The sequence below is a fragment of the Scaptodrosophila lebanonensis genome, unplaced genomic scaffold (genome assembly GCF_003285725.1).
Source record: "Scaptodrosophila lebanonensis strain 11010-0011.00,11010-0021.00 unplaced genomic scaffold, SlebRS2 tig00000024-arrow-pilon, whole genome shotgun sequence".
NCBI classification, from domain to species: Eukaryota; Metazoa; Arthropoda; class Insecta; order Diptera; family Drosophilidae; genus Scaptodrosophila; species Scaptodrosophila lebanonensis.
Window position 1 is genome coordinate 20321131 of NW_022060538.1, and position 11278 is coordinate 20332408.

Here is an 11278-nt window from a genome sequence, read left to right on the forward strand (position 1 = left end):
CCGAAATTGGCGCAACCAAAATTTTACTGTACTAGTATTGTACACAAGTTAATTCAACCCAAAGAATATATAAATATATAAAATAAATAAAGTGCAGTTCTTAATCGATCCCTGTACGTCGATTAGGTTACTTTTAAGATGCTGGAATAATTTGAAAAAAATTATGAACCCTTTTTAAATGATCAGCATTCACTCAATTGTACGACAAAAGAACCTCTGCGGGAAATGAATAAGAGTTCGCGCCAGAATGGACTCAAGTAGTGACTCAAGTCTGTGAAGTTTTGTCACCATTGTGATTTGTGTTGTTTCGTACTCGTGACATTTCGTTCATCTCTATTATCAGGTACATCGATGTATCGTAAAATACATCGTCGAATTGTGTAAAAAATGGAATTTTTGTATTTGACGCTCAACTGAAGTTCTAATAATGAAACAAGCTCACAACTGATATTTGCTAGAGTAACTACACAAATCTCAACTATGTCGGATGACGAAATAAGCACCCAGTGCTCTGGCATGTATGCCTTGGGCGAGCATATGGACAGTTTTAACGTGGAGGTCAGTCGTTGCAGCTGTTTTTGTGTATTATAATAGTAATCGAAGTCGATATTTGCAGACCTCGGCGGTGCACCGAAAGCTGCAAAGCAAATTAGAGGCTCTCCGAATTTTACGACAAGAATTGGAACAATTTCGCGTAGAGCGGGATCAGTACAAACTTATGGCTGAGACGTTGCAGTTGCGGTATTCGGCGCTGAAACGCAATAGCGAGCTTCTTGGTGGGATCGGGTATGGTGGGCTAAGTGAGAACTCGAGCGTGGCGGCACTGCTACACGAGACTCGTGAACAAAATCTTAGGCTTAACACTGAGGTGGAAGCACTGCGTCAAAAACTGGGCGAGTTGAAAGGTGACATCGAGGTTTTGCGAAAAAAGGAGGCAAGTACCAAGTCCAAGGTAAAAGCCATAGCATCTGAGAATGCTGCGCATAGCAAAGATGAACTTCAATGGAAACATGAACGTGCGAATTATATATGCCATTTGGAGACACTAAAGAAAAAGGTTGAATGTGGGAATATTGTAAAATTTATAGACTTAATGACAATGGTTTCTTGTAGAATGCGCAGCTAGCTTTTGATTTCAAAGCCATTATTGATGAAAAAGAGGAATTAATAACAGAACGGGATGCCTACAAATGCAAAGCGCATCGTTTGAATCATGAATTGTTCGTGGCACTGAAGGCCAATGAAGCGCATCCAAAGGTATGTTCGACCCTGAGCTCCGCAGTTATATTTAATAATCAAACAACGCTTGCAGTTCCTCGATATTGATGGCGTGTTATTAGAAAATAAGTACCTGCATGAACGAGTTAAGCATCAGGAGAATGAGCTTGAATTAACAAAGGAATCTGTCAATAAGTACAAGGTATGATTTGCGAAAATATGATTAAGATGGTATTACACTACTCCGCGTTTTGCTTAATGTCCCACCTGCTAGTCCTCTTCTACTAACATGATTCACATCTTTTTCCACCTGCTGCCATGCCATAGACCATGCTGGAAGCAAAACGCAAGAAAGGTATTATAAAGCTTGGTGGTAGCACCAACGATGAAACCATTTTAAGTCCCAGACAAGGTAAGGAGCATCGAAATGTGGACTTTGATGTTGTGTGTGTCGTAGCTTATAGAATTTGGCGCCATTTGGCTCGAGTTTAATATGAAATTGGATTTCGTGTTATTGTTTACATATTTTTACTTACAGTCAAAACCATTTTGGAAAGCGGCATCGACTTACCTGCAAAAACGGAAACCATACACGACTTAAAGTCATTGTCCTTGGCACTGCTCGATAATTTAAACGACAAGAACTTGGCTTTAAGTCATCAAAAGAAGACGAACAAGTAAGGCTATTATTAATAAAAAACCGCACTCTATTTCTTTCTTGTTTTCCCCTTCTCTGCAACCAACAGAATCCTAGCTAACAAAATAGCTGAGCTGGAACAACGTTTGAAACAACTAATTACCGGTGACACCGACAATGACGATGAGTTTTCATATGCGCCCTCGCAGCTCCTGCTTAATGGCTACTGCGCCGCCATGGTCGACGATGATGAAACGCCACCAGCTACACCAAAGGAAACTGGAACCACATCGAAAGAGCTCGAAGAGCAGACACACTTGCGGCCCAACGGTTGTGGAGGCGTGGCCCAATCCGATGATGGCATGTCATCGTTATCAACGGAGTCTGCCAACAGTGTACTCTCTTCCGAATATGGAATTGATGTTTGTCTGAACGATGTTGGGCATAATACTGTGGGCGCCTATAAATCGTCTTCGACAACAACTGATTCAGGGAATTGTGGCTTTAACACACGTTGCAATGGCACGCCACGCATCTCCAGCACCATTGCTAGGGAACGCAGCGAGGATCTCAAGGATTTGCCTCCTCATTTGGCAGCGTTGGTACAAAAAACTCTGCATGAACTGGATATGCGTGATTATGAGGCTATGGTGACCATACGTGCGGAAAATGCAGCAAAGCATTAAAAGATGCTTGCCAGTTGTGAATAACTAGTCCAAAATAAATACAATACAAAATACCTGAAACATTCCTATGTCCAATACGTTACAATGGAGCTTTCATAGATGTAGCAAATCATATTACGTCTACAGTTATTCGAACGCCCTTATATTTGCATATAAATATACATATTTAAATGTATTTTTAATTACGGTTTGTTTCCTTAATAAAATGGCTGTCGAAATTCCGTTAAAAAAGTTCTTAGGCGTTGATAGAAAGCTTTCCAGCACTGTCTCCTTGTGTTGCACTTTCCAACACTGAAGCATTCAGATTTTTGTAGTAGACATTTTTCAGATAAAAATGCAATGAGGAAAATTAATGCGACACAATTATGAATTAAATATGCCTTAAAAATGCATAAAAAGTGCCATAGCAACAATTTAAAGCCAATTAAGTGCCATAATGCATCGGAATAATAGTGAAGAAAAATTACAAAAACAACAACGAAATATAAACAAAGCTTTGAGACCGCCAACAACGCCCGCCCACCCCCAAAAATAGCAACAACACCAAGAACTGCTTGCAACATGTCTAATGATGTACAAATAGCTCGCGTAGCCAAAATTACCACAGACGTGCCCCGACGACATGGCAAACAACAACTACAACAACAGAAGCAAGCCAGCAACAATACCAATAGTCGCATATCAAAGGGCGTTGACGAGGACATGGAATATGTATTTGGTAGCATATCTCCAAGAGGCGGTGCTCCCAACGCCGCGTTAGGCCATCAAAAGCATTTAGTGGGTTCATACGATTTGGATTCACCCGAGCACACACAACGCGACACAACGGAAAGCGACAACAACATCAGCTCCTGCTCCACGCTGGACATTGTCAACAAAGTGAGTGACGGCATACAAACATACTACATGTAAATAAATATATATGTATATATATATGTATGTACATTTGTGTGTTTATTGGTTGTACATACACATAATTAATGTACAGTGAACTCATGAAGATAACATAAAAACGTGTACTTGTTTAAATAAAAAATGTGTGGGTACAATATAGTGGGATGTTCATAGAGCTTCAACGAACGAGTCAGCGTTATTTTATTTACTATGTATCTTTTTAAATAGACTTGGTGTTATAAAATTAAATTATATAGTATATTAGGGAATTGGTATTTATAAATTGGCACTTGCTTATTTTAATTTTAAACTATGGTGTTTTAAAAATTGTCCAAATTTAAAAGAGATTTAAATTTAATAAACCTGCATTCATGCCGGACTAGTGTAATTCGATCAATTTGTGTACAAAATATTTCAATATTTGACCATACCTATCTGATAATAGTTGCGGATTTTCAACTCCATTGCTTCGTTCCCGATTTGAATTTTTGAAAATTGATTGATTATTTCTTTATTTTATTTCATTTTATTTAAGCACTTATGAGGTAGTTTTTACGATACTCTATCATAAAGAAAAGAGGACCATCCTACTTAGGCGCATACTGTATCAATATATACTATGTACATGTATGTTTATGTATAGGAATTTTTGTGTTTACATCGCGTGTGCATTGCGTCGGACGCGTAGTGCGCAGGTGCGTGAAAATGTTCTGTGGGTCAAGAGTTGCAGCGGCGTGTAGGCGATGCATAAAAGGAGTATATGTTTGGCAGGAGGACGAAGAAGTACGACGACGTAATCGCGAAATTTTCCATTGGCTATGATTTCGGAGCAACTGCTGCCGCGTAGCTTGAGCTGTATGTGCTGCAGCGATGCGACCAGCAGCGGCCTCAATGGCGGGTTACAGAGACCGGAGAAGCGCCGCAGTTGGGAATATACTCTGGTGTCACAGCCATTGGCACGACGACCAATAAATGTGACGATCCAAAACACAATCAAATCCGGAAATCGGCATATAATAACATTAAATGCCTTCTGCTCTCTTGTAGGTGGAGCAATTGTCGGTGCAGCAGATGGAGGTGCGTGTGCGGGATCTGACACAACGGCTGCAACAGGCTGAGGAACAGCGCAGTGCACTGCAGCGCCAACTGAACGAGAGCAATGTGGAGAAGGAGATGTGTCACAAGCGCTTGGAGGTGGTCAGTGCGGCGCACGAATGTCGCCTCACCGAGATGCATTGCGTCATTGCGGAGCTGAGCAAGAAATTGCGCAGCAAACAGGATCATATCATTATGGAGGAGCAGGAGCCAGAGGGCAGTGGTTAGTTGAGAAAAAGATTACTTTGACAACATAAACATCGTCTCTTTTACAGAGCTCAGTTATCAGGAAGGCTCGTTATACAATTCTGAACTAAATCTTACCAACCCGGATGCCGAATGTCAAACAGAACCGCTAGAGGATTTAGAGGGGGCCTACTCTGCTGGCGAAGAGTTGGCGCAGAGTGCGCAAAACATTTGCTTGGACAGCAACCATATCAAAATGTCTCAAGAGACTGTCAACAAAGGACAATTGGAGGCGCTACAGGAGGAGGTGCTCCATTTGCGGGCTCAGATTGCTCTCCTGCAGGCGGAAATTGCAACCAAAGATGACCTTGAGCTGGTGGTCGAAGAGCAAACCAATGTGGCGTATTTTGCCTGCGATGTGGACGCCGATGAAGGTAACAACAAGACCAAACAGAAGAACAAGAGCGAACAGCAACTAAACGATTTGAATATGAGCGCACAGAATGGTAAGACTATAAAGAAATTGCAATACATGTGTTTGCCATTAATCATAGCGGTTCCAGCAGTCTGCGTGTCGCTAAGCAGTCCACAGAAGCGTGTCCCGCCTGTGGCCAAAATGGCGGAGAGGGTGAAGCTCCGCTGCGCCAGCAAGGACGAGCCTGACGAGCGCAATGTAAGCAACTTGGAATTAATAAGCAATGAAGTAAGTAAGATAAATCAGAACCATCTTAGCTGAAGCAAAGAGTAAAATTCACAGAATATTGATGAACGAAGTTCTTTGCTTGCACTAAGATTTAAATCTAAATCTATCGTCTTCCTAGCACATTGATCTCGTCGAGCATTTGGTCTGTGAATTAAAGGAGCACAATTCACTGATGGACAGCTTTATGGACCCGTTGCAGTTGAGCAACGAGCTGCAGGACCTGCAACGTAAAATGGAGCACCTAAAGATGCGCAACACACTGCTCTCGTTAACACTGGCCGAGTCCAAGGAGCACACGGAACATCTCTATCTGCTCTGCGGGAAATACGAATCCAACGCCGTCGCTCTACAATTGGCCGTCAATTGTAGCGATCGCGCAATTGAGGCATACGACGTAATGCTGGCATTGCTGGAGAGCAAGTAAGTCTTAAGTTCCTAGCGACATGGAGAGACAGCAGGCAAAACTAAAATGATAATGTACAAGTACTAAACACCATTTCTTTTATTTATTCCACTCTCTAACAGATTGGCGTTGTTGAACGACAAATCCCAAGCGGCTGAGGAGAGTCGTCTGGCGGTTGAATCAGTGGCGCGTCATTTGCTCGCACGCCTTGAGAGTGAGAAGAACGTGTGCGAGAATAGTTTGGGTCCGTGGCAGCACAACTTGAATCTGAACAGCGAGGCCACTAAAAATTCACGCAACTGGACTGCCGACGATGACAATCGCCTGCGCTACCATGTGTCCAAGCTGAAGGGTCGCCGTTCGACTGTGCAGCACACGATAGTGAATCTGGAGTCCCCATTCAGTGATTTTTACGAGAAGAAGCGTTTGGCTCTCGAGGAGGAGGAGCATAAGCGAGACACAGACGATGACGAGGGGGGAGAAAAGAAGTCACCTATTGATTTGGAATCGGCGGTGGCACTGCAAGAGCTGCTTGAATTACGCGAACAGAATCTACAGCTGAAGACCAAGGTAGAAGAGGTGGAACGGGAGCGTCAGCGTGCGAATGAACGCATCGGGGTTTTGCACGAGGCACTTAAGCAGTTGCAGCTGCAACTGAGCGTCAGCTCGAGTGCTGTGCTCTTTCAGCAACAGACCAAGCGTGCCTCCTACTCGGAGGCAGAGCATGCAGCGGTCACCGAGCAACAGCTAGTCGAGGCACTGACACGCGAAATGGAGCTCAAGGGACGCATTCAAACATTGCTGGCCAATGTGGCGATCTCGCAAAAGATTTCCGATGAAAAGTACGAGCAACTACAGCTGAATGTGCGCGAACTACAAAAGTCAAACCAGTAAGTTACTTTGCTGTTTGGAAATAGCTATTAAGCCACCCATCGCCAATCCCAAAATCTTCTCAAATAGAAGAGGAATTCTTGCTCATTCTCTTGAATGATATATGTACATATTTTGGTCACAGTATCATTTGCAATTGTTTCGACATCTTCCTATTGCTATAATCTGAGCTGTTGTATAGAATTAGATTCTTAAACTTCCACAAAATGTCTCCTATATATGTATGTTACAAATGTATACGCAATATATATTTTTAAATACTAATTATTATTATGTATTGTTATATTCCAGCAAGTATCAGATGCGCATACGCAAGCTGGAGCAGAGGATCAGCGAGCAGCGACAAACGGATCTGCTTAAGCATCAGGCGGCGAAGCTGCATAATCAAGTACATGTTCCTGAGACTACACTCTAGATACGTAAGCGTCTGTTTTTGATGATTATAGAGCCCTGCACAAGTTATGAATCAATCATATTAACCAACTCGGCTATTTCGTGATTTACACTAGTTATGATATTTTTCTACGTTTATTTTTAATGTTATAGCCATTTGGTGCGACCCGTTGCGAATACATACATATGTATATCCTCATTTAACTGTCTATATCTATATATTTTCAGTTAATATCTTTTGTATAACTAACGGACCCGTTTTCAAAATTTCGAAAATCAAACGGTGATGATTTCGATTATTAATTTCCCAGAAACAAATATTCGAATTCTTGTATTTTGGATATTAATTTTTTCCACTTTTGTCACATGAAATACATTGTATTTGTAATATTCATTGCGATCGCAGCAAATTTGTCATTTCTGTTCTTTGAAAAGTGTTTGATTAACAGTTTAAATACAATGGACCTGACTCGTGCAGAGCTCTAATGCTGAGTTAATGGGGCGCCCGGACGCGAGCAGTGCAGCTGTCACATATCTTGCTAAGGTGCTTTTATTCCTTGACTTTTGTAACCTATTGCCTAATATATATACATTTATGCTAACATCGCTGCAGCGGCTGCTCCCACAAGCAATGTGGAAACCACTTGGGCGTTTGGGCGCATCCTTTTGCGGCTTACTTTACTGATTGTATCACAAATGTGCCATGCGACTAAAATTTGCGGCCGGCGGCCTTGCCCCGTGCTTTAAGTGTGCGAATCAAACTATATTAGCATTAACTATAGGCGTAGACATACATTTACATACTACGAGTATATAATATACAAACATACATATACATTTACATATGCATATACGACGTATTACCTTGCTGGAGAGTTACTCACGAGTCATACACGGAAATCCTATATTTATACAATGTATTCGCACTTTGCTTGTTATATATAAACTCAATATGTATTTAAAGATTGTACAAATAAAACTATTGGAACACTACTGAGACTCATTTGAGGACTCGTCGGGCTCCTCTCCGCTGACGTTTCCGTTGCTTTCCGTCTCTCTGCTGTGACCGTTCGTTTGCTCCGGTATGGGGTCCTGGTTCTCGTTTTGCGGACTTTGGGCAGTTTGTGCGCTTAGTTTTTGAAGCTCCTCGCGGGCAGCATGAACCACCTTTTCCAGTTCTACACACTCCGTTTCGATTTCATAATTTTTGGATACAAGCAGCACCCAGTGGGCTTCCAAGGAACGCAATCTCTCGCCTGCTTGGGTTTGCGCCTGTTTGCGTTGCCAGTTAATATCCTGCATGTCCTTTCGCAATTGCTGCAGCTGCAGTTGCGCTTTGGCTTGCATGGCGGTAAACACTTCTAGATAGGATTTCCATGCTTCTGGGCCGTAATCAAGCATCAGTTCGAGATTGAGAGAGCGCACCCATTGGTGTTCCAGCTGTGCCATGGAGTTTTCTATAGATTCCTGCCAAGCAGATACTTCCGATAGTTTACCCGAAGGCGGAGGTGGCAGTTCGTAGCGTTTCATGGAAAGCGTTTCCATGGGCTGACGGTTCTGTATACGTTCAAACTCGTTAGTCATTAGTGGAGTCTCGAACGCTGTGCTGTTGAGTGGAGGCAAGTGGTCAAGATAGTTTTTTGTGGGGCGGTAGCGCCGGCATTCTTCCTCCACCATTGCAAGTGCCTGGAATAGCAAGGGGAGACGTTCGGTTTTTCACATTTTTAAAGCAACACTATGCAACTCACAGATTCTCGTACGCCCACGTCGTCATAGCCATGGTCTATATAAGGCAGAGCATCAACTATAACTTCACCAGCCATTTGTTATCTTTTTTAGTTACTGTTGACAAACTCAATTTTTATATTTGTTTATATCGCTCTCCTTGGCTTGGTGCGAATGAAATCTGTAGACCGCAGCTGGACCAGGGCGGACTAAAAGTAGCCACAACCATTTTCCAGCACTGACTTTTTGACAGTCGACCATGTTGCTTAAAATACAACCTTGGTATTTTTATGAATTGGCAGCACTTTTTGGCTATTTCCGGCGGCTCTCTTTCTTTCTTCGTTCTTCTTACTAAAAAGAGGACGGTATCTGCGTTTGCAGAAAATTCAACAGCATTTGTTGGGCTTAAAAATCTACGAAAATGGTGAGAAATTGTGCTAAAGTGTTCCGTTGGTCGCCGTGAACTGCTAAAACTGTGCTTTTATAGACAAAAAAATGCGAGAAACATCAAAATTGTTTCTAAATTCTGCCTAACCTCCACGTGTTTGTAGTGTGCGGCGGCGCTGCTTCTGCCTAAGTGTTGTGAACACGTTTGACATTTTGTTATTGTGCTAAAATTGTTTTCGATTACAGAGCTTAGCCAACGCCAGGCCACTGGTCTCCGTGTACACGGAAAAGAATGAGGCTGTTAAGGAGAAAAACATCTGCCTGCCCGCAGTGTTCAAGGCTCCTATCCGCCCAGATATTGTAAACGATGTGCACCAGTTGATGCGTCGCAACAACCGTCAGCCATACGCCGTCAGCGAGCTTGCTGGTAAGTACCTCCGAATCTCGATTGGAACATAATTGATTAATCTGTGATGTTGCTGTCAGGTCACCAAACCTCTGCCGAGTCCTGGGGTACTGGTCGTGCCGTTGCCCGTATTCCTCGCGTTCGTGGTGGTGGTACTCACCGCTCCGGCCAGGGTGCGTTCGGCAACATGTGCCGTGGTGGTCGCATGTTTGCTCCCACTAAGACCTTTCGTCGCTGGCACCGCAAGGTGAATGTAAACCAGCGCCGCTACGCTCTGGTCTCGGCCATCGCCGCATCCGGTGTGCCAGCACTGGTCCAGTCCAAGGGTCATGTTATCGACGGTGTCTCCGAATTCCCTTTGGTTGTGTCCGATGAGGTGCAGAAGCTGCAGAAGACCAAGCAAGCTGTTGTCTTCTTGCGTCGCTTGAAGATCTGGGCGGACATCCAAAAGGTGTGTAGAATGCTGGTTAACTGATTATGCAGTGTGCAAGCAAACAGCCTGGGATCCCTTTCAGTAAAATGGGCTTTGGTTTGTTTGCGTGCTCTACTGGAGCATTTGCCGCACTGCTAGATTAATTGCTCTCCTAAAGGCGTTACGTTTGTGTCATATTCTACTGATGCAAGCGTATGCAGTTGAGGGCAACATTCCATTGATAAAGAAATGCGAATGCTTTACTAATGTGTTATTCCTTCGTCCACACAGGTGTACAAGTCGCAGCGCTTCCGTGCTGGTCGTGGTACCATGCGCGACCGTCGCCGCATCGCTCGTCGTGGCCCACTCGTGGTCTACTACAAGGATGAAGGTCTGCGTCGCGCTTTCCGCAACATCCCCGGTATTGAGACTATCAGTGTGGACAAGCTAAATCTTTTGAAGCTGGCGCCCGGTGGTCATGTCGGTCGTTTCGTGATCTGGACGGAGTCTGCATTCTCTCGTTTGAATGATTTATTCGGCACCTGGAAGAAACCCTCCACACTGAAGAAGGGCTACAATCTGCCACAACCTAAGATGGCCAACACCGACCTGACCCGTCTGTTGAAATCAGAGGAAATCCGCAAGGTATTGCGCGACCCACGCAAGCGCGTGTTCCGTCGGGTGCGTCGTCTGAATCCCCTGTCTAATGTGCGTCAGCTGGTCAAGTTGAATCCATACGCCGAGGTTCTGAAGCGTCGTGCTTCCCTAGCTGCTGAAAAGCGCACTGTGGCTAAGCTCGTCGCCAAGGCCAAGAAACAGAATGTCGAGCTGGCCAAGTCGCACTTTGCCAGTGTCGCCACCAAAGCTGCTGCTAATCGCTCCAAGCAGCTCGCTGCTCGCAAGAAGGTACCCGCCAAGAAACCGGCGGCCAAGAAGTAATCTGGTTTACTTTCCAACCAACAACATCAAAAATTCAATAACATAAAACTCTTTTATATAATAAATTACCAAGTTGTATGAATTTTATTCATAATAATACAGTGAGAGAGAGTAATCATATGCTATTAAACAATTAGTTTTAGGCCACAAGTATTGCTCTTTTTTGCTGCTGCACTGGGAGCTGTGAGAAAGCTTTTTCTCTGTTATCATTTCTCCTCGTAATGTCGGCGTCATCAGTTGTTGCTGATAAAGCAAACGAATTGTTATCGAAAGTGTCGGTTGTATTCGGCCGATCTCGGCACT

General features: G+C 43.6%; 4 protein-coding genes across 9 annotated transcripts; 3 read left to right on the plus strand and 1 right to left on the minus strand.

The window, feature by feature from the left end:
* Positions 1-376: 376 nt before the first annotated feature.
* Positions 377-2594, plus strand: LOC115621137 (coiled-coil domain-containing protein 149). 2 transcript variants are annotated; one of them, XM_030514690.1, is made up of 7 exons: positions 377-558; positions 617-1057; positions 1114-1257; positions 1313-1420; positions 1546-1630; positions 1757-1895; positions 1965-2594. In XM_030514690.1, exons 1-7 carry the CDS (start codon positions 481-483, stop codon positions 2539-2541), a joined length of 1572 nt encoding a protein of 523 aa, XP_030370550.1. In that variant the 5' UTR covers positions 377-480; the 3' UTR covers positions 2542-2594. The 2 variants fall into 2 exon arrangements, 1 of the variants encoding a protein (XP_030370550.1); XR_003995251.1 differs by lacking the exon at positions 1546-1630 and having other exon boundaries at positions 1965-2100.
* A 319-nt stretch (positions 2595-2913) lies between these two features.
* Positions 2914-8099, plus strand: LOC115621294 (colorectal mutant cancer protein). Of its 5 annotated transcripts, none has more exons than XM_030514897.1 (8): positions 2914-3420; positions 4483-4753; positions 4806-5222; positions 5280-5419; positions 5538-5839; positions 5945-6712; positions 7005-7132; positions 7720-8099. In XM_030514897.1, the coding sequence occupies exons 1-7, from the start codon at positions 3103-3105 to the stop codon at positions 7126-7128; spliced, it is 2340 nt and encodes a 779-aa protein (XP_030370757.1). In that variant the 5' UTR covers positions 2914-3102; the 3' UTR covers positions 7129-7132; positions 7720-8099. The 5 variants fall into 5 exon arrangements, with proteins under 5 accessions (XP_030370757.1, XP_030370758.1, XP_030370759.1 ...); XM_030514898.1 differs by lacking the exon at positions 7720-8099 and adding an exon at positions 7335-7434; XM_030514899.1 differs by lacking the exon at positions 7720-8099 and having other exon boundaries at positions 5283-5419; positions 7005-7418.
* LOC115621295 (pre-mRNA-splicing factor SPF27) lies at positions 8039-9034 on the minus strand. The gene is made up of 2 exons (XM_030514902.1): positions 8855-9034; positions 8039-8792 (listed from the first exon to the last, which is right to left on the minus strand). The coding sequence occupies exons 1-2, from the start codon at positions 8927-8929 to the stop codon at positions 8097-8099; spliced, it is 771 nt and encodes a 256-aa protein (XP_030370762.1). The 5' UTR covers positions 8930-9034; the 3' UTR covers positions 8039-8096.
* Positions 9035-9120: 86 nt separating this feature from the next.
* Positions 9121-11105, plus strand: LOC115620257 (60S ribosomal protein L4). The gene is made up of 4 exons (XM_030513407.1): positions 9121-9255; positions 9465-9645; positions 9705-10075; positions 10328-11105. The coding sequence occupies exons 1-4, from the start codon at positions 9253-9255 to the stop codon at positions 10973-10975; spliced, it is 1203 nt and encodes a 400-aa protein (XP_030369267.1). The 5' UTR covers positions 9121-9252; the 3' UTR covers positions 10976-11105.
* The last annotated feature ends 173 nt before the right edge of the window (positions 11106-11278 follow it).